The 26626-nt window shown below is 43.2% G+C and overlaps 2 protein-coding genes across 3 annotated transcripts; one reads left to right on the plus strand and one right to left on the minus strand.

Annotated features, from left to right (window-relative positions):
* The first annotated feature begins 4171 nt into the window (after positions 1–4171).
* Positions 4172–11102, plus strand: LOC307125604 (GTPase IMAP family member 9-like). The gene is made up of 3 exons (XM_079815595.1): positions 4172–4248; positions 5986–6038; positions 9439–11102. The coding sequence occupies exons 2-3, from the start codon at positions 6030–6032 to the stop codon at positions 10420–10422; spliced, it is 993 nt and encodes a 330-aa protein (XP_079671721.1). The 5' UTR covers positions 4172–4248; positions 5986–6029; the 3' UTR covers positions 10423–11102.
* A 951-nt stretch (positions 11103–12053) lies between these two features.
* Positions 12054–26077, minus strand: LOC307125514 (GTPase IMAP family member 8-like). 2 transcript variants are annotated; one of them, XM_079815391.1, is made up of 4 exons: positions 25915–26064; positions 15164–15328; positions 14735–15059; positions 12054–14622 (listed from the first exon to the last, which is right to left on the minus strand). In XM_079815391.1, exons 3-4 carry the CDS (start codon positions 14892–14894, stop codon positions 13358–13360), a joined length of 1425 nt encoding a protein of 474 aa, XP_079671517.1. In that variant the 5' UTR covers positions 14895–15059; positions 15164–15328; positions 25915–26064; the 3' UTR covers positions 12054–13357. The 2 variants fall into 2 exon arrangements, with proteins under 2 accessions (XP_079671517.1, XP_079671516.1); XM_079815390.1 differs by having other exon boundaries at positions 14735–15328; positions 25915–26077.
* Positions 26078–26626: the final 549 nt, after the last annotated feature.

Raw genomic sequence — 26626 nt, forward strand, 5'->3', positions numbered from 1 at the left:
AGATGAATGTTTACAGGGCTATGGAAAATGCCTAGTGGGCAAACTGACTTATTTTATTTGGCCAATATCTTCCTTTAGACAATACCTCCCCTAATGTACATACAGTACACAAATACTTTTAGAAAGAAATATATATATATAAATTCACCAAAAGGGTTTTTTTCTTGTTCCAAAGCTTGTAGTACCTTCTTAGTGACAAGACTGACTAACTACTAATCCTCCTCTGATGAGATCTTGTGATGGTCAGTGTCTCAAGGCAGGGCCGTGCACAGACATTTTGAGGGGCAGTGGCCCAAACCACAAAAAGGGGCACTGGGGTGGGGTGGAATTGGGGTGGGGTGGCATTGGGATGGGGTGGCATTGAGGTGGGGTGGCATTGGGATGGGGTGGCATTGGGGTGGGGTGGCATTGAGGTGGGGTGGCATTGGGGTGAGGTGGCATTGGGGTGGGGTGGCATTGGGGTGGGGTGGCATTGGGGTGAGGTGGCATTGGGGTGGGGTGGCATTGGGGGTGGGGTGGCATTGGGGTGGGGTGGCATTGGGGGTGAGGTGGCATTGGGGTGGGGTGGCATTGGGGTGAGGTGGCATTGGGGTGGGGTGGCATTGGGGGTGGGGTGGCATTGGGGGTGGGGTGGCATTGGGGGTGGGGTGGCATTGGGGTGAGGTGGCATTGGGGTGGGGTGGCATTGGGGTGAGGTGGCATTGGGGTGGGGTGGCATTGGGGGTGGGGTGGCATTGGGGGTGAGGTGGCATTGGGGTGGGGTGGCATTGGGGGTGGGGTGGCATTGGGGTGGGGTGGCATTGGGGTGAGGTGGCATTGGGGTGGGGTGGCATTGGGGTGAGGTGGCATTGGGGTGGGGTGGCATTGGGGGTGGGGTGGCATTGGGGTGAGGTGGCATTGGGGTGGGGTGGCATTGGGGGTGGGGTGGCATTGGGGTGGGGTGGCATTGGGGTGAGGTGGCATTGGGCCGGGGTGGCATTGGGGTGAGGTGGCATTGGGGTCGGATGGCATTGGGGGTGGGGTGGCATTGGGGTGGGGTGGCATTGGGGTGAGGTGGCATTGGGGTGGGGTGGCATTGGGGTGGGGTGGCATTGGGGTGAGGTGGCATTGGGGTGGGGTGGCATTGGGGTGGGGTGGCATTGGGGTGGGGTGGCATTGGGGTGGGGTGGCATTGGAGTGGGGTGGCATTGGGGTGAGGTGGCATTGGGGTGGGGTGGCATTGGGGTGAGGTGGCATTGGGGGTGGGGTGGCATTGGGGTGAGGTGGCATTGGGGTGGGGTGGCATTGGGGTGAGGTGGCATTGGGGTGAGGTGGCATTGGGGTGGGGTGGCATTGGGGTGAGGTGGCATTGGGGTGAGGTGGCATTGGGGTGGGGTGGCATTGGGGGTGGGGTGGCATTGGGGTGAGGTGGCATTGGGGTGGGGTGGCATTGGGGTGAGGTGGCATTGGGGTGAGGTGGCATTGGGGTGGGGTGGCATTGGGGTGAGGTGGCATTGGGGTGAGGTGGCATTGGGGTGAGGTGGCATTGGGGTGGGGTGGCATTGGGGGTGGGGTGGCATTGGGGTGAGGTGGCATTGGGGTGGGGTGGCATTGGGGTGGGGTGGCATTGGGGTGAGGTGGCATTGGGGGTGGGGTGGCATTGGGGTGAGGTGGCATTGGGGTGGGGTGGCATTGGGGTGAGGTGGCATTGGGGTGAGGTGGCATTGGGGTGGGGTGGCATTGGGGTGAGGTGGCATTGGGGTGAGGTGGCATTGGGGTGGGGTGGCATTGGGGTGAGGTGGCATTGGGGTGGGGTGGCATTGGGGGTGGGGTGGCATTGGGGTGAGGTGGCATTGGGGTGGGGTGGCATTGGGGTGGGGTGGCATTGGGGTGGGGTGGCATTGGGGTGAGGTGGCATTGGGGTGGGGTGGCATTGGGGTGGGGTGGCATTTGGGTGGGGTGGCATTGGGGTGGGGTGGCATTGGGGTGAGGTGGCATTGGGGTGAGGTGGCATTGGGGGCGGTGGCATTGGGGGCAAGGATTAGGTGCTTGTCCGTATAAATTATCCATCTTACTCTTACTAGTCAGTCAAAACAGTTTTAATCTAATTTTGTGTCTATCAAGAATAGTAATATATGATATTGTATTATGTTGAATATCAAAGTTTTTGTGTCTATTTGTTAATGAGGGATTTGTGGGCACATTTGTGGGTTTTTGGCTTTGTGGAGTAAATGTTATAGCTTTTATTTTAAAGTAAAAAGATCAAATTAGACTCTTGGGGTAAGATGACCCAGCCATATTTGGCACAGAAGGTCCTAAGTGGCATATTGTTACTGGTGTTGAATGTAAACCTATAGATTAATTGAGTGAATTCTATAATGACAAAATCTATTATGTTTTTTTTTTTTTTATTAAGACATATCTTCAATTAAAATATGGGCAAATGAATAAATATTGATATGCTTGTACATAAGTCATAAAAAAATTACCTTTCAGATGATTATCTTTTAATGGGATTGAGATTTTTCTGTTATCAGTTAATCAATTATTTTACTAAATTGTCAAAATAAAATTTTAAGCAGAATATTTTTAGTGTTTTACATTAATGACACTTAGATATATAAATAGTAATAAGAATAATAATATCAAAAGTATTTTATATATCTGGTAACAGTTTATGGGTTATTATATGAAATCAGGCCTATATATATTCTACAAAGTTTGCCTTCTCATCCAAGAACGTGTAAACCACCAGAAATACAAAAACAAACTACCAAATTACTAATTCAGCAGATTGTAATGCATACTGTTATTATACTCATACTCATGGTCTTGTAAATAAACTACTAATGCTTTTTCAAAGTTCTCAATGTCTGGTTTTAAATGTCAGGACACTCGGAAGTCTACCAATGAAGTGTGGAGCTGCTTTGAGCCTCGTAAATGGTGTGAAATAGTGATTTATTAGCATGGCTAGCCCGATGCCCTATGCACTCCCATTGAAAACATGTTGGTAGCATCAGCTAATTTGCGCCGGATTTGGGAATGCAGGGGACAATCCGAGATGTGCTATGTGACAACACACTTTAGCTCAATATCACACCCAACTTATCCTTTAAGTAAGAGATTTTCTACTGAAATGTAATATATTAATTATATTATATATTAATGACTTTTTCCACAGATATTTAATTTTATTAATAAAGTTACACAGATCCTTTCAATGAATTGACTTGGTAATTGTTGCTACAATCAAGATCTTGTTCCCCCAATTTGTTTCAATGTGTTTGTGCTTTTTGGACATGCACATCATTATAAATAGGCCTGTTTTACAAAACTTTAATAATTTTCCCATAAATGTGTCATATATCACTGAAAATGGGAGAATCTCAGCTTTAATGTGGCATAATAAAATATGCCAGTCAGAGCGACTGTATGTTGGGAAAGAGTACAACATATTCTGTGTGTTATCTGTACAGGCGTACTCTGTTAACATGAGAAAATATCATCTCATCAAAAAATTATCCTCTAGAGGGACTCTGTCTTTCCTAGGAGATGCAGGCTGTGATGCGGAAGCATGAGATCTGCTCAGAAGTGTCATGTCCATTCAAATGACCAATGTCCCTTAGATTAATATATAATAGGTATATGATATAGCCAACTGGATTTATACATTAAGCCACGTTTACACAACGGAAAGAAAAGCGACGTGCTATCAGGCGCATTAATATTACGTTGATATTCTGCCTCATTTGTTCATTAACAGTATGCATCATCAATAAGATGCAAACTGAAATTGGTCGTCCATATACAATGACATTTTTTTCATGTTAAGCTTTTAATTTCAGTAAATGTAATGACTTAGGATAACCTAATTTTACAGACATTTGCACAGCATAAAATCATTAGAGTTACATTCAGACTTATTCACACAGAAACGGATTCTAGGATATGTATGCATTATTATTGTGAGCTCAAGCTGCTTCTGAAAGATGAAAATATACTTTCGTTTTCAGTTACTGACGGAGCACTGCAGATTCAAAACGGAATGATACCAGGATAATAATATGCCTTAAACGTGTTACATTAAGACCTAAAATGCTATAGATCTTTTAGGTTATTTCTCTGCTACATCTGATGGGATCCCAGCGCCTCCTATTGGAGACAAACGGCGTCACGTGATCCAGTGAGAGCCACTGTTGAAAGTGATAGTAACATTTCAACACGGACATTTTGTGGACATCTCACCTCGACTGTTTTGGGAGCATCTCTGTAAGTTCATTTATATGAATGTTTATTGAACAGACTCGTTTTACTGGAAGTATCTGAATTTGTTTAGTAAATTCTTCACCATGCTTTCAGGTTTGGGTAACTGTAAGCTAAAAATAACCATGGCTGCGTTTGTATAAAATAACCATGGAAATTGATGCCAGGTCGACTTATTTTCTGTATGATGAATGTTTTTGTTTCCTTCCGAGACAAAAGATCGTAGGACGCAATGAACCATCTTTTATCCACGTAATAACCTTAAAAGCAAATGTCATACATAAATGTAGTGGGATCTTCTGCATCTAAAGTAAAAACAAAAACAAAACAGATTATATAAAATTTAAATGCAATTTTTTTTCCACCACTAGTGTCCCCGCTGTGAATCTCGGCCATTTCCACTGCTGGATATACATATAACATATGTAAAAAAAGAATATAGTTAAATAATTATGCTAATAAATATTCCTACAATGTATGGAAGGCTATCTGTGCATGTATAAATATACAAATTCATGTGTTAGTTGGCCTTTAATAATGTATAATGAGCAAATCTAAAAGTATGAATATTAATAGGCTAAAATAAAGATGTAGAAATTAATAATAAAAACATTTATCCCATATGCAATTGATTATATTTTTTGTTCAACTAGTTATAATTTTCTTTTTAAGGTTATATTGCAGGTTCTCTATAATGTCTCTGTAATATTATTTGACTTCAGCCTATTTCTGTATGTCTAATTTTACATTATTAACCTCTTAACGGTCACCCCCCTTTTTGAGAATAGTCATGAAAATGCACTATCCGAACTTAAAGGGCTGTAATTCAAGAATGCTTTGCAATATAGACCTGTTTGGTCTTAAAAAAGACACTCTGCAGATTATTGCTGAAGTGAAAGCATTTCAAAAATATGAAAGTATGAAAAAGTTATTGAAGTTTAAATTTACTGTAAATGAAAAATACTGTACACTCTAAAAAAAAAGGCTCGTAATCATAGGGGAACCTTTTTTAGTGCTATATAGCACCAATTTTGGTGCTTCAGTGGTTCTTCAGTGGTTCTTCAGAGGTGCTATATAGCACCTTAGTCAAAGAACCGGTGAAGAACCTCTGAAGAACCGCTGAAGAACCGGTGAAGAACCGCTGAAGAACCACTGAAGCACCAAAATTGGTGCTATATAGCACTAAAAAAGGTTCCCCTATGATTACGAGCCAAGAACCATTTTTGGTGCAATATAGAACCTATTTTTTTTTTAGAGTGTACTAAATATTTTTATTTTATGTAAAATAAATATTTTACAAAAAATGTTTTACTCTAAAATTACTATAAAATCAAAGCCATATGTCTAAAAAAAAGGTTTGTTCCAAATTTGAAGTTGATATCACAAAAATTAAAGTCCCCATGAGATTTTGTTTAGGCGCTGTACCAAAAACAGCCACCGGGTGTCATTCACATTCCATTGATCGTTTTTTGATCGTTTTTTGTCCAAATATCACCTCCATCACAAAACAGTCAATATATATCAATATATGATATGAAAAAAGGCAATCAAAAAAAGAGAGCCAGGCGTTCCGCCAGCGATGACAGTCAAGGGGTTAAAGAATGTATACAGTGTTCATGCTATAAATAAAAATAATGCTGTAACAAAATACATAATTTGCAGAAATCAAATGCAATAATCATCATATTGTATGCATAAATATCTGTATGTACTTACAACATTCTTTTTACTATCTTTTTACAGACTCTGTGAATATCAAGCCCTGAAAGAAGCAAGAAGGGACCGTGATGCCTCAGGTGAGTAATATATATGGCTAAATATGATATGGCATGTTTTTGTCCTGTTGGTTTAAATATAAAATAGTAAATAGAATAGTAGAATAGTAAATAGAAATATTTACTCAAAGTAAATTACTTAAGTAAGAGTAAAAAAGTATCCAATAAAAAAAACTACTCAAGTAGCTAGTTAGTTACTTCATATCATATAGAGCTCCGGACGTCACATGACCCATTCTGTTTACTACTCCATATTGGCAGGCAGGAACTATGGAAGCCCGTTTCCGCCACTAAATTAAAAAATAAAAACAGTAATTGCGACTTTTTATCTCAGAATTCTTACTTTATAACTCGCAATTGCGACTTTATATCTCAGAATTCTGACTTTATAACTCGCAATTGCGACTTTATATCTCAGAATTCTGACTTTATATCACGCAATTGCGACTTTATATCTCAGAATTCTGACTTTATATCACGCAATTGCGACTTTATATCTCAGAGTTCTGACTTTATATCACGCAATTGCGACTTTATATCTCAGAATTCTGACTTTATAACTCGCAATTGCGACTTTATATCTCAGAATTCTGACTTTATATCACGCAATTGCGACTTTATATCTCAGAATTCTGACTTTATATCACGCAATTGCGACTTTATATCTCAGAGTTCTGACTTTATATCACGCAATTGCGACTTTATATCTCAGAATTCTGACTTTATATCACGCAATTGCGACTTTATATCTCATCATTCTGACTTTATATCACGCAATTGCGACTTTATATCTCAGAATTCTGACTTTATAACTCACAATTGTGAGAAAAAAAGTCAGAATTCTGAGATAAAAAGTCGCAATTACTGTTTTCATTTTTTTATTTAGTGGCGGAAACGGGCTTCCATAAGGAACAGCCGAAAGCAAATGTGAAATGAATTACAGCAGCATGAGTTGACTGCGTACTTTAATTCAAAAGACATAGACTTGTACATAGCAAAACTTAACAGATTAATCATAAGAGCTCCCTAAATTGCCCCCGAGGTGCTTTTCACGTGTATGGATAAAGGAACGGATAGCTTTCCTGTCAGGACACCTGTTGCACCAGCTGTGCGCAAGTTACAACTAACCTAGTTTTGACATAAATGGGCACTGAGTTGCACCATTAAACTTAGTTGAAGCCTAAATCTATGTATAAACTAAAAACGGAAGCCTCCGATCAGGAGTAACATGAACAGATAGAATATAATAGCAGACAGAGGTGTAAAGTCCAGGGGTCAGAAAGTAAAAGTCCTGTCATATGTTTATTCCACTCATGAACTCAGTTCAGCTGATTTCACTCATTAATTCTACCTCCTGCTGAAAAACTGAGCTACTGAGCAAATCCAGGTGTTTGGAACAAAATACAGAGCAGGACTTTTTATCTTCTGAACCTGGACTTTCCACCTCTGTTCACATTTCAAAGTCTCTGCTGCCCTGTGGTGGACAACTGGAGACACTGACCATCACAAGACCTCATCAGAGGAGGATTAAACAACTCAATAAACAGCATTACCAGCTTCACACATTACTGACCAGAATGACTTTATTTCTGTCAGACGTCTACAGAAGCTCTTATTGAGAATCAACAGAGGTTAAGATGTTGATGTTTGATAGAAAATAATAAGAGATCAGTGTTTGCTTTAGTTGGGCTCTTTTTAACATTGTTTTTTGTCTGGCTGTTTGTTATGGTGTGAACAGCAAGAGAACATGTGATCAGTTGATGTTGGCTCATTGGTGATAAGAATATAATCATCATGTTGTGGCTTAATTCACTGATCTTATGTCTGACTTTTATATTTTATTTTTTATTTATTATTAATTTCTGTTTGATTATTGTTGTGATTCTACAGCGAGAGACTAAGTTTAATCAGAAATTATCAGAATGTATTGAACACTGAACATTTTGAACTCCTGCGAGATCAACTCACACATCAAGAATCAGCCTATCAATCTCAACAATGGTGACATGTTTCTATGCCGCAATGCATTCTGGGAGCCATGGATAACTTCTGTGTGATGCGCCCAGAATGCATTGCGGCCAGAAATACACTGATTCTTGACGTGTGTGGCACATATGGCAGGACTTTTACTTTCTGACCTCGGGACTTTATATCTTTGAAATGGGTTATCGCTCATACCCCATAAAGAAGAGACGTGCGCTTGGAATAACCATATGCATTTTTTAACATGTATTGCATTAAACTAAAGTAACTAGAAAAACGTTGCCCTGTGTAACAAAGTAAAAGTACAGTTTTTTTCGTTAGAAATGTACTTGAGTTAAAGTAAATGTAACCACTTTTAAATCTACTCTTAAAAGTAAAATTGTTCCCCAAAAAATACCCGCCCACCTCTGGTCCTACCTTATCAATTTGAGCCCGAATCTGATCCGGATGATGCAGATGACCAAGCTGATCAATCAACATTGCCAGCGCGACTGGACCAGAATGTATCAGATTTGTATGTTTGCATTTGTGATCGTAGAAATGACAGACAAGTGCTACTCTATACTGCTCTAAACTCGCGTTTGAATACTCACATGTTATGAAACTCTACCCCCACATACTGATGTAGATTTGTGGGGGTGTGTTTGAACAAAGCGGAAGGTGTTGCTGAGCCTTAACTTTTACAAAGAATATTTCTTTGGGTTAGAGGCTTTGAGCTTTGTAAGCCTCATAACACACTAAAGAGAAAAAGAAAACAAGAAATCGCATCATATGACCCCTTTAAAGGTCCCGTTTTTCCAGTTTTTTTGAAGCTTTGATTGTGTTTACAGTGTGCAATATAACACGTGTTCATGTTTCGCGTGTAAAAAAACAGTATTTTTCACACAATTTACTTATCTGTATACCGCTGTTTTCACTGTCCTAAAAACAGCTGATGAGTTCCTTGTTCTATGAAGTCCCTCCTTCAGAAATACGTAACGAGTTCTGATTGTGCCAGCGGTTCCCGTGTTGTGATCATAGGTTGTGATTAGACAGCAGCTTAGCGCACGATGCCCGGTAAGGTCACGCCTCTTACCAGAAATGCATGCGCTCAGTGTTCAAGTGACGTTATTAAAGAAGGAAGTAGAGGAATGTAGTCCTAATCGGCCGTTCGCTGTAGGCTTTGAAAGGGAACTTCTGTTAAATAAAATATCTCTCTTGGCATTGAACTTTGAGCTTTATAATTTTACAGGTATTATTTATGCTCTAACAGCAACGTTACACACTAACTAAAGTTTGAACAATGGGATCACGAAGAACAGGACCTTTAAAACATCAGCGGTGCAAAAATGACATTAAATAAATACATTTTACCCCGTGGCGGTTCTAGAGTGAATTTAACAAGTGCAAGTATTTGTACTTTCAACAGATATTTTTTGTATTGTTTTGTGTTTTTTAGACCTTTGAGAACCCAGAGAGGAGAGGAGAAGGAGATGATGAAGATCTGCGGCTGCTGGTTATCGGTAAAACCGGATCTGGGAAAAGCTCCACAGGAAACACCATCTTCAATGATGGAGTGTTTGAGTCAGAAATGAGCTCTTCTTCAGTGACCAGAGTCTGTAAGACACACACTGGTGCTGTTAATAACTGGAGCGTGACAGTGATCGATACTCCAGACTTCAGATTCTCCACTCACACTGACTTTGATTCAGACTCAGAGCTGAAGAGAGCTCTTGAATTATGTTCAGCAGGAGCTCATGTGATCCTGCTTATTCTGTCTTTGAGCACTTTCACTGAGCAGGAGATGGACTTCATTCACTGGTTTGAGCTGAAGTTTGGAGCAGAAGCTCTCAGATTTACTCTAGTGCTCTTCACTCATGCAGATCAGAGACACATGAGAACACTAGGAGAAATGATCAGCAGAAACTCTCAGTTATCTGATTTTATTAATCGATGTGGTCGGAGATATCATGAGTTTAACATTAAAGCTCCAGCAAACAGACAGCAGGTGAATGAACTCATGGAGAAGATCAGCAGACTCGCGACTGAGAACACAAACTCCTGCTACACACTAGACAAGATGAAGGAGAACGAGAGGAGAAGAGAGGAGGAGAAGAGGAGAGCAGAGGAGGAGAGAGAGAGAGCAGAGGAGGAGAAAGAGAGAGAACTTCAGATGAGATTAGACAGAGTCAGAGAAGAGACAGAGGCACTAGTGAGGAGAGAATATGAACAGGAGATACTGGAGAAAGAGAGGGGAGAGGATGAGGAGAGGAGAGAGAGAGTCAGAAGAGAGACAGAGATTCCTGTGAGAGAACAATGTGCAGAGGGAAGAGTCAGTGGATTCAAACATGTTGTAAAACAGTACAAATACTTCATTCTGGCAGGCATATGTGTAGGTGCATTGATTTTTTTAATTGTTCTTGCAGTAAGACTTTCTTCCTGATCTCAGTTTTAACCGTTGATGTTTCCACTGACCTGCTCAACTCACAATATGCTTTACTAAGACTGGAGAATCAATTTCTTACCTGTTAGTTCTGATTATTGATGTTCCTCTTACTTACAAAATGTGATGTTAGTTGTTGCTAAAATTATGTATGTAATCATTATGATGAAATAATTATTGAATGTTATTTAAAGTGCATTTAACATATTTATCATATATTTCAACTATAGAAACGGAAAATTATTTCCTCTTTGTTTTTCCATTGTATTACAGATGCATGTAATTTAAAGCACGTAAGCAATTTAAAGCATGTATATGTAAGCATGCTTTCCTGTAGCTCAGAGAGTAGAGTGTGGCGCTAGCAATGCCAAGGTCATGGGTTTGATTCCCAGGGAAAGCAAGAACTGACAAAAAATGTGAACCTTGAATGCAATGTAAGTCACTTTGGATACAAGTGTCTGCCCAGTGCATGTTTTGTATTACTATATCTCTGTCAAATTTTGGAGCGATATGATCAAGATATTTTATTTTCTTGTTAAATCCATGAGGTGATATTAATACATCAGTTCATTCTCTCAATAAAATGAAATTACAGTTATCCTTACCACTGTCTGCATCTAACCTACATATTTGTGATGATCTGACCATTTGGAGATAATAAAATATCAATATTGAACATTATGAGAAGAATGTTGTGATAATATTTGGCCATATTACCAAGCAGGGCTCAGCTTTATGTACTAGAGTGACTGAGGCTTTCTTCCATCTCTTCTGAACAGGTTTGGGCTGTGTTGTTGGTTGAATGCTAAAAAAGTGAAAATATTACACTATAGAGCAGAATGAAATGTGGTGGATGCTGGCAGCTTTGACTTCAGTCTTCTTCATCCCATTAGAAGTTATGCCTGTCTTAGTCCAATGGCCTCTGCATTATAGTACTCTAACAATACATTATATGGACCTCATTTCATGTCATTAACAGCAGAGGTGTAAAGTCCAGGGGTCAGAGAGTAAAAGTCCTGTCATATGTTTATTCCACTCATGAACTCAGTTCAGCTGATTTCACTCATTAATTCTACCTCCTGCTGAAAAACTGAGATACTGAGCAAATCCAGGTGTTTGGAACAAAATACAGAGCAGGACTTTTTATCTTCTGAACCTGGACTTTCCACCTCTGTTCACATTTCAAAGTCTCTGCTGCCCTGTGGTGGACAACTGGAGACACTGACCATCACAAGACCTCATCAGAGGAGGATTAAACAACTCCACTAACAGTATTACTTTATTATTTATAATTCTTAAATAAAAAGGTAGAATTAATGAGTGAAATCAGCTGAACTGAGTTCATGAGTGGAATAAATATGGCAGGACTTTTACTTCCTGACCCCTGGACTCTACACCTCTGATTGTACTTAAGTACAGTAACAAAGTGGAAATACTGATACTATTTAATTCATTAGCAGCAAATGTGGGAATATACCATAATAACACATAGTTAGTTACACAGTAAATCCATAGTCTTCGTTTAATCTTTGTACATAGTGGTTATAGGTTAAGGCCACCTAATATAAAGTGGTAAAAAGAATCTTGCAGGAAGAAAATAAATGTTTCACAAATCAGTAATACCACCACTAAACAGTAGATATTTTTATTTCAAAAGGCCAAACGTGTTAAAATCATTTTACACTGATGGAATATATTCAACATAATTGATTGATAATACATCTGGTGGCAGCGTAACACTTTATGTAACAGATTAATGAAAATGAATTAATGAAATATGCAGCCACAAGTTGGAAAAAAACTGAATTTTTCCTGTTTAATTTCCATGCCCTTGTTGGAGAATCTGTTCATCTATGTGATAACGCTAGGTAGTAAAGCACGAGGACACAGGATTTCCAACAAAAAAAAATACTTGAAAAATGCCAAAAATATGAAAATGCCAAATAAAGAATAAATCAATTAAGTCACACAAATACTCTAGCTAGACTTAAATAAACTGAGGTCAGCAAGACAAACAATTGCATCCCACCTCACGGTAACTTAAACTCAACAGAAACAAGGATAACACAGAAATAGCACAACGCAAGTCAGTAAGTGTGCACACCAAACCAACGAACAAAGTAAATAAAGCATTGAAAATATGTCAAATAAAATATGTGTAGCGTTTTATTATAAATGTCAATATTACAAAACCTCAAATGCTATACTATAAACTTAAAGGGTAAATAAAGAGAAAGAAAAAAACTTTCAGTATAAATGAGTATATAGTGGGATGTATGCGCTGTGAGTGAATGAATGTGTGCGTGTTATCATTATCAATGTGTGGCCGCGGGTTCGGCCATCACAATCTATAATCTTTTTTTTTTTTGTAAATACATCTTCAGATGCACCAGAAGAGCAGGCAGCAGGAGACTGATGATTATTGGATAAGAAACACATTCAACAAATGTTAATGCAACAAGCAAAGGGAACAGAGATTTACTGCTCATGCTCTTGATGATTATGGCCATTAAACCGACGGCTCATCTCTTACTTTTGCTCTAAAGTTATCTACAGGATTAGCTACAACAATCTAGAAAGTAAAATAAAGGAAAAATAAAAAACAATTTTATTACCAAAAGTACCAAAACGGTTCGGTACGAATACGTGTACTGTTACACCCCTATGTATTACATAGTTACATAGTGAGATGGTGGTCTAGTGGGTTAAACCACTGAACTGATATTCAGAAGGTTGCTGATTCAATCCCAGCAATCGCCACCAGTGTGTCCTTGAGCAAGGCACTTTACTCCATGTTGCTCCAGGGGGATTGTCCGTAAGTCGCTTTGGATAAAAATGTCTGCCAAATGCGTAAATGTAAACATAGTTTTGTGTATATATAAAATCATTCATTACACAAGCTCTGATTAAAGACTAGAGTGCCAACAGTGACTGCTCAACTGCTGTCTTCACTAACAGCAACTCCAACAAAAGCTCCGCCAATACCTCCACCAACAGCTCCAACAACAGCTCCACCAACAGCTCCAATAAGAGCTCCAGTACCAACAGCTCCACTAGCAGCAGCAGCAGCTCCAGCAGCAGCAGCACCAATAGAAACTGTAGCTCCAGCAATAGAAACAGTGGCTCCTCCAGCACTAACAGCTGATACAACAGCCCCAACAGCAGCTCCAGCAGCAGCTCCAACACCAGTTAAAACCAAAGCTCCAACAATGATTCCAGCAACAACATAAGCTGCAATCTGAAAATGACGCTTGTATTTACGAATAAAATTTATAAATCCACCCTGGCTTGCTTTAGACTCTGCTCTGATTCTTTCTTCAGCCTCCTTTATCTTTCTCTCAAGCTCTTTTCTTTGTTCCTCACTCTTTCTTTCATATTCTGCTCCCATCTCTGCTCTGATTCTCTCCTCTTCCACCTTTCTCACTTTCTCAATCTCCTCTTGTATTTGTTTCTCCACTTGTTGTTTTCTCTCCTCTTCGTCTCTCAGTCTCTGCTCTTCTTCCTCTTGTCTGAATCTCTGAGCATCTTCAAACATCTGATTACTGTAGTGTCCTCCTCCATTCTGCTCTATCATTGAGTCAATCTTCTGCAGTAGATTATTCACCTGCTCTCTGTTATTCTGAGCTTTATTGTTGAAGACGTGAAATCTGCCTCCACACTGATCAACTAGATCTCTTAATCTACTGTTCTCCTTAATGAGTTCATCTACTGTCTGTCCTTCTATCTGATCTCCATGAGTGAAGAGAATGATGGAGTATTTTAACACCTCCTCACCAAACATCATCTCAATGATCTGAGGAATCTTCTGCTCCTGCTCAGTGAATCTGTCATCTACTCTAAACACAATGAGAAAAGCGTGCGGTCCAGGACTGGATATATAAACACTTTTCGCTATCTCTGTCATTAAGTCCTCAAGGTTCATCTGTGTGTCGAATAATCCAGGAGTATCAACTACAGACACAGATCTGCCTGAAACAGTGGCCTGAGCATCTGAACATTCACTGGTGACTGAATTCATTCTCATCACAGAGTTAAACTCTTTCTGTCCCACAATTGTGTTTCCAGTTGCACTCTTCCCAACTCCACTTTTACCCAGAAGAACAATCCGTCTGGATGAGATACTGGAGACAGGAGCGGCTGGTTCATAATTTTCTGGTATTTTTCTCATCAGTGGATTCGGCTTCAGTATTTCTTCTCCCACTGTATACAAAAGAAACAGAAAATAAATAAATGACATTTTAAACTCAACTCACTGAAAATATTTTTGAATAAAAGATGTCCATAATATTTAATATTGCTATTAAAGACTCACCCATTATGTCTAAGTATGGCTTAAGTATTTTTGTAAGCAGCATTTGAACTTGATCACTGGGTCCTTTCTTCTTGTTGTTGAACACGTGGTATCTCTGCTCATATTTCTGAACGAGTCTCTTCAGTGGTTCATTGTCATCGATGAACTCTTTTATAGTCATGTTTTCATCCTCCAGTTCGTCTCCTCTGGTGAAGAGAATCCAGGTTTTCTTCAGCCGCTTCTCTCCCAGCAGCTTCTCAATTTTCTCCACAGTTCTTCTCTCTTCTTCAGTGAATCTGTCAGCTTTGATGACCAGCAGAAACACACAGGGACCAGATTCACATTTCTGAAAAAGGTTCTGATCATTTAACTGTATTTCCTGCTCCTTCACCTCTGTGTCAAAAAAACCTGGTGTGTCATAAACATGAACTTGTAGTTCACCAAAAGTACCAGATTCCACAGCTACATCTCGAGTAACAGATCCAGAGCTTTTCTTTGAGATGAAAGCTTGTCGTCCCAGGATTGTGTTTCCTGTTGAACTTTTCCCAGCTCCTGTTTTACCCAGCAGGACCAAATTCAAACCGACAGGCATTTCTGTCATTGTCAAGATGTGGCCTAAAAATAAAAAGTGAAGCACACATGAAAGGTGAAAAGCACACAACCCAGCTAACAATCGTAGGTTATACGATTATAAAAAGTTTCCATTATGTTCCCATTAAGTTATAAAAAAAAAAATTCTGAGAGTCCTTAGAACATTCAATGATTATTAATGTGTATTAATGTTCTTATTTGGTTACACTACGAGTTACGTCAGTACTGACGTAATGGGGATCTCAATTCAATCTCGCCACAAGAGATTGCTGTCTTCCTTGACCTGAGTTCCCTGCCACAAGACTAAGTTACGAACAAAGGGCTAGGCTCAACACCAGTACCAAGGTACACTGGGAAGCATATACCATGGGGAGAAATGCAACACAATGCCTGCCCGCAGGGAGGACTTATGAATGCACATATGACCCACGTGTGGGCTGCATATGGAAAACTGCTTGGGTTATGTATATAACCCTTGTTCCCTGAGAAGGGGAACGAGCACTGCATCGGGACGACGCTTCGGGGATGCTCCCTTAGCATCAGCGAATCTGAAACCAGAATGCCAACTAGGCCAATCCGATTGGCGTGCGTGATGACGTCATCGTGACGGCATACCCGGAAGTATAAAAGGGTTGCTGGAGCGTAATGGCGGTAGTAATTGCTCTGAAGCATGCGCTCCAGGCGCGCCAAGGTGTGGCGTCGGGATGCAGTGCTCGTTCCCCTTCTCAGGGAACAAGGGTTATATACATAACCCGAGCAGTTCCCTTTCGAGGGAACTCGCACTGCATCGGGACGACGCTTTGGGGAACGAGTACCCACTAGGCCACACCGAAGGGTAGCGCCTGCCCTAGTGTGAAGCCGGAAACCGGGCACAGCTAGGACTGGAGCACCCTCGCACCAGGCGTCGTAGGGAGATCCAGGCTATAAAACCTGATAAAAGTGTGTGGGGTAGCCCACCCGGCCGCCTCGCAGATATCCTGCAAGGGGACCCCAGAAAGAAGGGCCACCGAAGAGGCCATGCCTCTGGTGGAATGAGCCCTCACAGCCACAGGTGAAGGCAAACTGCGCACCTGATAGGCCATGGTAATCGCCTGGACAATCCAATTACTGATTGTCTGAGTAGACGCAGGCAATCCCTTCTTAGGTGAGCCAAAACACACCAACAGTTGTTGTGATCTCCTCCACTGTGCAGACTTCGCCAGATAAACTCTTAGAGCCCTAACCGGGCAGAGTAGGTGAAGCCTCCCTTCTTCCGCCGTCACATGAGGCGGAGGATGAAATGCCTGCAGGACCAATGACCTGACCACCCTTGATGGCACCTTAGGCACGTAGCCCGGCCTAGGGTGTAAGATGGCCTTTACTCCTCCCGGGGCAAACTCCAGGCAGGTTGGCGTTACCGCCAAGGCCTGGAGATCTCCCACTCTCCTGAGAGAGGTAATGGCAAGGAGAAAAGCCACCTTAAGGGTCAGATCCTTCGGTCCAGCCGACTCCAATGGTTCGAAGGGGGCCTCAGCCAATCCTTCGAGAACCACTGCCAGGTCCCAGGTTGGAACTCTGGACCGAGCCGCAGGCCTCATCCTCCGAGCCCCACGGAGGAATTGTACAACCAGCTGGTGCCTACCCAGAGGCCCATCACCCAAAGGAGTGTGGAAAGCCGCAATGGCAGCCACGTACACCTTGAGTGTGGACGGGGTAAGCCCTGCAGAGAAACGATCTTGGAGGAACTCCAGCACTGAAGCCACTGGGCAGTTAACTGGGTCCACCTCACGTTCTCTGCACCAAGTGGAAAATACATTCCACTTGAGGCTGTACAGTCTCCTCGTAGACGGAGCCCTGGAGCTGAGTAAGGTCTCTATCACGTCTGCCGATAGGCCAGCCTCTATGAACCTGGTCCCCTCAGGGGCCAGACCCACAGGTTCCAAATCTCCGGGCGGGGGTAAAATATCGTACCCGCCGCCTGAGATAGGAGATCCCTCCTCAGAGGAATCTCCCACGGCTGACCTGCTAGCAGAGCTATGATATCCGAGAACCAAACTCGAGTCGGCCAACGGGGTGCTACCAGAAGTAGACTGACCCCCTGTCGACGGACCCTTTCCAGGACTCCCGGGAGCAGAGCAATCGGGGGAAATGCGTACAGACGCAGCCTCGGCCACGTCTGCACCATGGCATCCAGCCCCAGCGGAGCTGGATGCGTGAGGGAAAACCACAGTGGACAGTGGGACGTCTCTCGAGACGCAAACAGATCCACTTCCACTGGGCCGAACCTCTTGCATATGGCCTCCACCACCTCTGGGTGGAGTCGCCACTCCCCGGGCCTCAGCCCCTGCCTCGACAGGATGTCTGCTCCCTGATTTTGGACCCCCGGGACATACATTGCCCTGATGGACAACAGTTTCCCCTGGGTCCACAGGAGGACTTGGCGTGCTGTCTTGTACAGAAAGCGCGACCTCAGTCCTCCCTGGCGGTTGATGTACGCTACGACAGACGTATTGTCTGTCCGTACCAGGACGTGCTGGCCTCGGAGGTGCGGGAGAAAGCTCCTGAGAGCTTTGTATACCGCCATCATCTCCAGGCAATTTATATGCCAGGAGGAATGACGGCTCTCCCATGGGCCCCTCGCAAAGCGGCCGTCCATGACCGCGCCCCAGCCAGTGAGGGAGGCGTCTGTTGAAACGGATTTCCGGCAACAAGACGCTCCCAACACTGGCCCTCGGGACAGAAACCAAGGTTTCTTCCATATGGCTAGGGAACGAGAGCATTTGCGCGTTACCCTGATCATACGGAAAGGATTCCCTCTGGGGGAAAACCCCTTGGTTTTCAACCACCACTGGATGGGTCTCATGTATAGCAGGCCAAAAGGTATTATGTTGGACGCTGCTGCCATGTGACCCAGCACTCTCTGAAAGTGCTTCACAGTGATGTTGTGGCCTAGCCTTATTCCTGAGACCATCGCCTGTATGGTCTCGACTCGCGCGGGAGACAATCGTGCCCGCATCGTTGTCGAGTCCCACACGACCCCGAGGAACGTAGTCCTCTGGGACGGCGTCAACACGCTCTTTTTCGTGTTGAGTCTCAGCCCCAAGCATTTCATGTGGTTCAGAACGACATCTCGATGCCGAACCGCCACCTCGTACGACTGGGCCAGTATGAGCCAGTCGTCGATATAATTCAGCACACGGATGCCCTGAAGTCTCATTGGAGCCAGAGCTGCATCCATGCACTTCGTGAACGTGCGTGGGGAGAGGGCTAGGCCAAAGGGAAGCACTCGATACTGGTACGCTTCGCCCCCGAAAGCGAACCTCAGGTACTTCCTGTGACATGGAAGGATGGAGACATGGAAATATGCGTCCTTTAGATCTATCGTGACGAACCAGTCCTCGGACTGGATCTGACTCACGATCATGGGAATAGTGAGCATTTTGAACCTGAAGCTCCTCAGAGACAGATTCAAAACCCTCAGATCTATAATCGGACGCAACCCTCCATCCTTTTTGGGAACTATAAAGTACCGGCTGTAGAACCCGGACTCTCTTTCCAGCGGAGAAACACGCTCTATGGCTTCCTTCGCTAGAAGAGTTTTTACTTCTAGTTCCATTACCCGAACCTGCTCGGGTATCACTGCTGTCCAGTATAACCCCCTGAATTGTGGAGGAGGAAAACCGAACTGCAGTTTGTACCCCTTTTCTACAGTACGCAGGACCCATGTAGAAATGTTTGGAAGGCATTTCCATGCGCCGAAATAATCTACTAAGGGAACCAGCCTCTCGAGGCTGGCGTCCGGTGTTACACGGTTCCCGTTCCCAACCTCCTGAAGCGGCTGACCGGCAGGAAGTAGTTGGGAACGGTTCTCCGTGTGCGGACGCGCGAGCTGACCAGCCGCAGGTCTTTCCAGAGGCGGCTGGTGCAGCATGCGTTCGCGGGAAATCGATGTGGCCCGAAGCGTCATAGACGGCGGGATTACCACATCGATTTTCCCAGAGCGCCGCGGAGGAAACAACCTCGGTTGTTTCTCCACGGGGGGGACCGCTCTTAGAAGCCCAGCCGTGGCTAGGACTTCTTCCCAGCAGCCTTCCGCGCCTGAAGGACGTTCCGAAGATCGCCTTTAGGAGCTGAAGGTTGCTGCTGAGAGCGCCGCCTCTGTTGCCAGGCTCCCGGGGGAGGGGCTCTAGAAGCGACGCTCTCCTTTTGCACCTTCCGGTGCGAGGAGCTGGATGACGGCTGAGGCTGCCCGCTAGGGCCAGCCTTCCCAGGTTTAGAGCGGCGAGGGAGATACTGGTGGAAGGCTGCTGACTGTTTCTTCGCCTCCTGGTGTCTGGAAACGACGGTGTTAACCGCGTCTCCAAACAACCCAGAAGGCGAGATCGGGGAGTCCAGGAGAAAAGCTCTATCCTTCTCCTTTATCCCCGACAGATTCAGCCAGAGATGTCTCTCCACTGTCACCATGGAAGCCATGGAGCGGCCGATAGCGCGGGCCGTCTCCTTGGTGACTCGGAGAGACAAATCTGCAGCCTTCCTCAGTTCCAGAATGTCCTCCGGAGAGGGACCATCTCCCTCGTCCAACTCTTTAAGGAGGTCGGCCTGGTAGGCCTGCAGAATTGATAATGTGTGCAGGGAACCACCAGCCCGACCAGCCGCCATATATGCTTTGCCCACCAAAGATGAGGTGTCCCGACAGGGTTTGGTGGGCAAAACCGGAGCCTTAAGGGACGATGCAGAGTCGGGTGAAAGATAGCTCGCGAGAGCTTCCTCCACCCGAGGCATCGCCCCATAGCCCGCCTCGCGTGCCCCCAGAACATTGGAATAGTCCAATACTGGGGGATTGCAAACACGCGAAGAATAGGGCCGTTTCCATGATCTACACACCTCGGTGTGTAGATCCGGGAAAAAAGGCAGGCCCCGGCGAGGTGTTTGAACCCGGTGTGAGAGGAACCGGTCATCCAGCCTGCTGGGTAGCTGGATTTCCGGAGCCTCTTGTGGCCAACTTATATTTAATTTGGCCACTGCCCGGGTCAACACCTCGACCAGCTCCTCTTGGGCGGGTGGATGAAGCGATGAAACAATTCCTGCTTCATCCCCCGCCTCGGTGCCTATTTCCTCCGGCTCCTCGGAACCGGAGAGAACAAGCATCGGACCTCCCACCCCGGGGGAAGAAGCCGCAGCGCGGGCTTCCACACGGGGAGGAAGATCCTCGGAACTGTCAGAGGAGGATCGGGAAAGTGCCGCAGCAGTCCCGAAACCCTCTGACAAATCCCGCTGTGAGCCCCATGATCTGCGACGCCGAGCCGCCTCAGCGACTGCGGGTCCAGAACCACGAGGCTCACGAGGCTGGCCGGCCTCATCAAACGCAGCCAGCCGAGAGCGAAGCACCCTGAGCGTCAGTTTTTCGCAGTGCTCACAAGCGGCTCCCTCGAGAGCCGCTTGGGCATGCTGGACGCCCAGGCAGTGCACACAAAGCAGGTGTGTATCCGAGCCCGACATGAACCTGGGACACGGATGCACACACTGTTTGAATTCATTCACTCTCACACTTTCCATTTTACTTTTCTCACACACTTTCACTGACAAACAACAGTAAATAGACAGACAGTAACAGATAGCGCTATGCTGAAGAGCAATAACTACCGCCATTACGCTCCAGCAACCCTTTTATACTTCCGGGTATGCCGTCACGATGACGTCATCACGCACGCCAATCGGATTGGCCTAGTTGGCATTCTGGTTTCAGATTCGCTGATGCTAAGGGAGCATCCCCGAAGCGTCGTCCCGATGCAGTGCGAGTTCCCTCGAAAGGGAACTCCAGGGGTATCCAGCCGTAGGTAGAATATTTCAACCTCATGAGTGGCAAGGTGTCTTGACGTGGGAAGACACGTGCTCGAAGAGACTTGCCGTGGAATACACATGTGGGGGTTACCCAACGGGGGGACCATGCACATGGGGGCACCTAGCCTAGCACGAGGGCTGACCAGGTGTGCATGTACTCTGATGTTGGCTTCAACACTGCTGGAGGAACTCAGGGCTTACTGAGAGACTCACCTGAGTGGAAATGCGCACACATCCAGTCCGTGGAGTGGAATGGCACAGCAAGCGATGACACCTGAGCCTGTCCAGTTTCTGGCCACTTGGGGTGAGTACACGAGAGGAACTGGCTACACTCAGAGATTGTAGAATCTTGCGAATGTGTAGGGTGTCAGCACCTGCCTGTAAGTGGCCGAGAACTGCTGGGCAAAGTCCTCAACCACACCACCGAAGAGGCTGGCCTGGGAGATGGGGGAAATGGAGGAAACAGATTCCCTCCTCTCCGCCAGGTTCAGCCATAGGTGGCGCTTCTGGGCCACCCAAGTGGACATCAGGCCCAGGGACAGCGCAGTGACCTTCGTCAGAGGCAGTGGGCACTTCCTGCATAAGCTCTGGTTCAGCACTTTTTTTAAAACCAGGTAGAGGTGCTGTGAAGATGCAGCTGCACTCTAACGAGGTAGTGAAGGCTGAGGTAGTACAAGAAAGTTTATATGCAGTAAAATGTGCCTTTCATGAACCTTTCGTGGCCCTAAAAGCCCCTCTTCCACCATAGGATTCAGGTTAATTGACTGAAGCGATCCCCTGATCTAAGCACAATAGCACGGCGGGTTACGCAATACTCTTTCCCTTCTCTCAGGGAACCGAGGTTACGTTAGTAACCTCGAGAGTGCTTCCCTTTCGAGAGTACTCTCGTATTGCATAAGTTAGCTTACACAGATACAGTGGGGAGAACAAGCATTTGATACACTGCCGATTTTGCAGGTTTGCCCACTTACAAAGCATGTAGATACACTGTATGTGCATGTAGGTACACTGTGAGAGACAGAATCTAAAACAAAAATCAAGAAAATCACATTGTATTGTATTCTCCACTCATTACCTGTATTAACTGCACCTGTTTGAACTTGTTACCTGTATAAAAGACACCTGTCCACACATCGTGGGCCAGCGCATCCCAGCGCACCCCAAAAAAATGTTTTGGGGCAATGAGCATTGTCTTCTGAGGCGAAGAGATAGACTCTGCCTCACCGAAGACACTCCATTTTTTTTTGGGTGAAGAGACCAGTCCCCTGGGGGAATTTTGTCTCTGGATAGCATATCCGGGCCCTGGTTCAGAATGCCTGGCACATGCACTTCTCTTAGCGAGCACAGGTTGTGCTGAATTAGTGTGCAGGTTTCTTGACCTGAGTCAACCCTGGCAATTTATATAGTATACCACTGACATGTTGTCCATTCAGACCAGGACATGGTGATCCTTTATGTATGGGAGGAAAGCTCTTAGCGATAGAATTACTGCTCTCATCTTTAGACAGTTTATATGCAGCAGCCTCTCCGAGCTTGACCAAAGGCCGGAGATGGGCCTACCTTTGTGCATGGCACCCCAACCTAGGTAGGAGGCATCTGTCGAGATCACTTTCCATTTTCGAGACCATGCCCATACTCACGCCAGACTGGTACCAGTTGGCTGCTTTCCAAGGAGCCAGGGCTTTGAAACACTTTGATGCATAAGTGGCCTGACCACCACATGCGAGCCGGAGCGCAGGTTTTAACCAGTGCCGGAGGGGGCGCATATACAGTAGACCCAGCTTGAGTACTGCTGATGCTGAGGCCATGAGGCCTAACATCCACAGAAATCGTTTGAGAGACGTGTAAGTGTCAGCTTTGAACGACGCTGCTAGATAATAAATATTCTGGCTGGGCAGATATATAAACATCTTGGCAGTGTTGATCCTGAGACCCAGATATTCTAGATGGCTCACAGGACCTGTGAGTTATTAACTGCGCCTCTGATTGGGCTATAACCAACCAATCATTGAGGTAGCTCAGTACTCGCACTCCCCGTAGTCTTAGGGGAACGAGGGCTGCATCCATGCACTTCGTAAATGTACGGGGTGCTAGGGATAGACCAAATGGTAGGACTGTGTATTGATAAGCCTGCCCCTCGAAGGAACGGCCTGTGGCGGGGTACTTTCAGATCCACCAAGAAAAACCAATCCCCTGGGTGAATTTGCTGGAGGATTTGTTTTGTTGTCAACATTCTGAACGAGCTCGTCATAAGCACAGTGTTCAGATGTCTGAGATCTAGGATGGGTCTGAGACCTCCATCCTTCTTAGGAACGAGGAAGTAGTGACTGTAAAAGCCTGACTCGCTTATTGCTAAGGGGACTGTTTCTATGCCCCTTTTGCAAAAAGTTTCAACACTTTCAAGCACGTGACTCACGTTGCTTCTCACCGATGTCTCAACCATGGCACGAAAGCGCTGGGGTCTGCGAACAAACTGTAGCGAGTAACCTCCTTTTATTATGTTCAATGCCCGCTCTGATATACCGGGGATGGCCTCCCACTTTGTAACAGGCTCGTGAACTGTAATATTGACATCTCCAACCGCCTGAATATATATTACGCTTGTTTTTGTTACTAAAGGTATGTTTCTAAACTTTTCATAACATATCATAGATAACACTTAACCTGATTTTAATACATTTCTTAAACAAATTGATTTAAAACAACTTACGGAAATAGTGTGGTGACGTATGTCACATCGTGCTGTTAACCTTAAAACAGCAGGAGGAATTTTTATGTGACGTATTTGACACATTAAGAAAAATGTTAATGAGCTGCTCAATTAATTTAACAGATTCAATTATTTTTTTGTGTTATATACTTCTCTAAGTGTTATATAAAATCTGGAACTCAGAAGAATGTTAACAGCACTGTTAAAGAAATGGAAATATTGATTGTTATTGACCTGTGCTTGGGTCTGCACCAAATGCCAGGAAATCGTGCATACTTGGGAAAATGACACAAGGTGTCCCATGGTGGCTGACAAAGCAACCGTTTGCTAGCATATGTCTACATTTCACTGACAACAATGATTCGTAAAATCAGTAAGCAGGGGATAAGTGTTGGAAGATCCGTCCATGGCTTTATATGTTTAGTTAATAATTTTGAATAATAAGCATAATTTTGATATATTTTTGATATAAAAAAACTGATCTAATGGTTTTTTTATTATTACTATTTTTTTTTAACTGAGAAATAAATGCCCAATGTCACATTTATGTAACATTACAGACGGGGTCGTCGCACCCGTGGGACTTTTCCCGGTGAGATGGTTCAACACCCACACTTTTTATGCAGTTTTTCAGAAACAAATGGCTGCGCTCGCTGCGGCTGCCTCCTCTGCCCTCCTCTCAAAATATCCATAAAAACTAAATTGTATAAAATACTTCTTAGTTACATTTTTTAGAATAAAAATTGTATTGTATTTAACAATTACTTAAAACAACTTAAAACTCAGCTCTTCCGTGAGCACTTAACCTCATAAAAAAAAGAAAAAAAAGAAAAAAAAAAAAAAACTTTCCTTTCCTCTTTCTCTTCCTTCTTCCCTCCCTAGTACACGCTCTCAGGATTTCAGGCTCTCATTGCGCTTCTCGACTCTTCATGACCAATCGCTTCATGTACCCCCAAGTTGTAAGTCGCTTTGGATAAAAGCGTCTGCTAAATGCATAAATGTAAATGTAATGTAAATGTAACAATTGTATGTATTTAAAATATAGAGATGGGTTCTGTTTTAATGTACCCGAGTGTATCTAAAATAAAAAGAGTTTAATATACAGGTTTGTGGCTCTTCATTTCTTTTTAATTACCCACTTGTAAACTTATGTTCACTGTTCTTTTTTTTAAATAATAGTATTTGTATTAAATCTATATTCATTGAGTTGAATCGAGAATCGAAAATCAAATCGAGAATCGAATCGAATTGGAACATCTGAATCGATACCCAGCCTTAATTTATATATATATATATATATATATATATATATATATATATATATATATATATATATATATATATATATATATATATATATATATATATATATATATATATATATATATGTGTGTGTGTGTGTGTGTGTGTGTGTGTGTGTGTGTGTGTGTGTGTGTGTACCCTTCTTCTGTTATTGTATTCATCAAACAAAGCACAACCTTTTGAAGAGCTCGCTAAGCCCCTGATTACAGATCTTAAACATCTGCAGAAACACGTTATAAGTGTCCATTAAGCCTGATTAATAAGCCCCATAATTTTCCTAAATTGAGAAATTTGCCCAGGTTATGGATTAAGGGAGTTTTTTTAATCAAAAACGAAATGCTTTTATCGTCTGTTGTCAAAATGGCGTCTAAAGCGGAAGCGTCGAAATCGAAACTAAACAAAACTGCAAAGGGTTTTTTTTCTTTTTCTTTTTTTTTCCACTGTAAATCTTTTACAATATATTCTAAACGAAATTCGACATACCAAGAATCTCAACAAATAGGCTATTTTTTTTAATGATTTAGGTAACTGAAAATAAGCGTTTATTATATGATGTTCAGACATCTGAAACTAAAATAGGACTCTTTGACAGCATATTTAATAAACGTATTAAACAACAAAAACTAAATAAAATTACGCTACTTTATTTCAAAGTCTAGCGCTTTAAACCCGTGATTAAATGTAAACGCACTTCTGATCAATCATCAGCTGTAGCTTTTACACAACACTAAATCATCAGATTTAAGGCCAAATCAAACTCAGACTTCTTGAAACTTACCTCACAGAAGAAAATAATTCTGGATCCGTGTGAATTGTCCCTCTGATCTCGAGCTTCGGACTGTCTGTGTGTCTGCGTCTGAAGTCTTAAGTTTTCTGTCACTGGTGAAGGGCAGGCTCAGGCTTGCCAACTGTCCCGTATCTTCCTGTCCAGTTTATTGACTGCTATGCTGATCTAACCACAACAGTGCTGATCACGACGAGCCCCCAATTGCTCCACACACAAAAAAGAAAAGAAAACGAGGGCAATGTGTGATGCAGTTCAGTCGTTCAGGCAAGTGGAAATTATTCAAATGCTAATACTCTAGTGAAAAAAAGTCAATATTATATTGTAATTATGCTAAAAACAATTGTACCATCTTTACATTTATAAAAAGTATATTAGCAATATATTTTCACAATACAACTTTAACACACTTTAAAATAATTGTATTTTAGTATATGTTATTTTATATATATATATATATATATATATATATATATATATATATATATATATATATATATATATATATATATATATATATATATATATATATATATATATGTGTGTATGTATATTTTAGAAAAATATACTTAAAAGTTCTGTGTGCACTGAAATATATTTTAAAAATACATGATTTAATATCCTGAAGTTGTAGTATATTTGAGTACAATTTTTAAGTTTTTAATTCACTTCAGTTCAATTTCAGAAAGTGTTCAAATGTATTACT

Source organism: Gobio gobio, assembly GCF_949357685.1.
Source record: "Gobio gobio genome assembly, chromosome: 1".
NCBI lineage: Eukaryota > Metazoa > Chordata > Actinopteri > Cypriniformes > Gobionidae > Gobio > Gobio gobio.

Bases quoted from the DNA above. Each gene is read 5' to 3' on its own strand.
- LOC307125514 (XM_079815390.1), bottom strand. From the start codon at position 15,314: ATGACAGAAATGCCTGTCGGTTTGAATTTGGTCCTGCTGGGTAAAACA. The intron at 14,623-14,734 runs GTGAGTCTTTAA...TTTTGTATACAG, and splicing joins GCCATACTTAGACATAATGG to TGGGAGAAGAAATACTGAAG.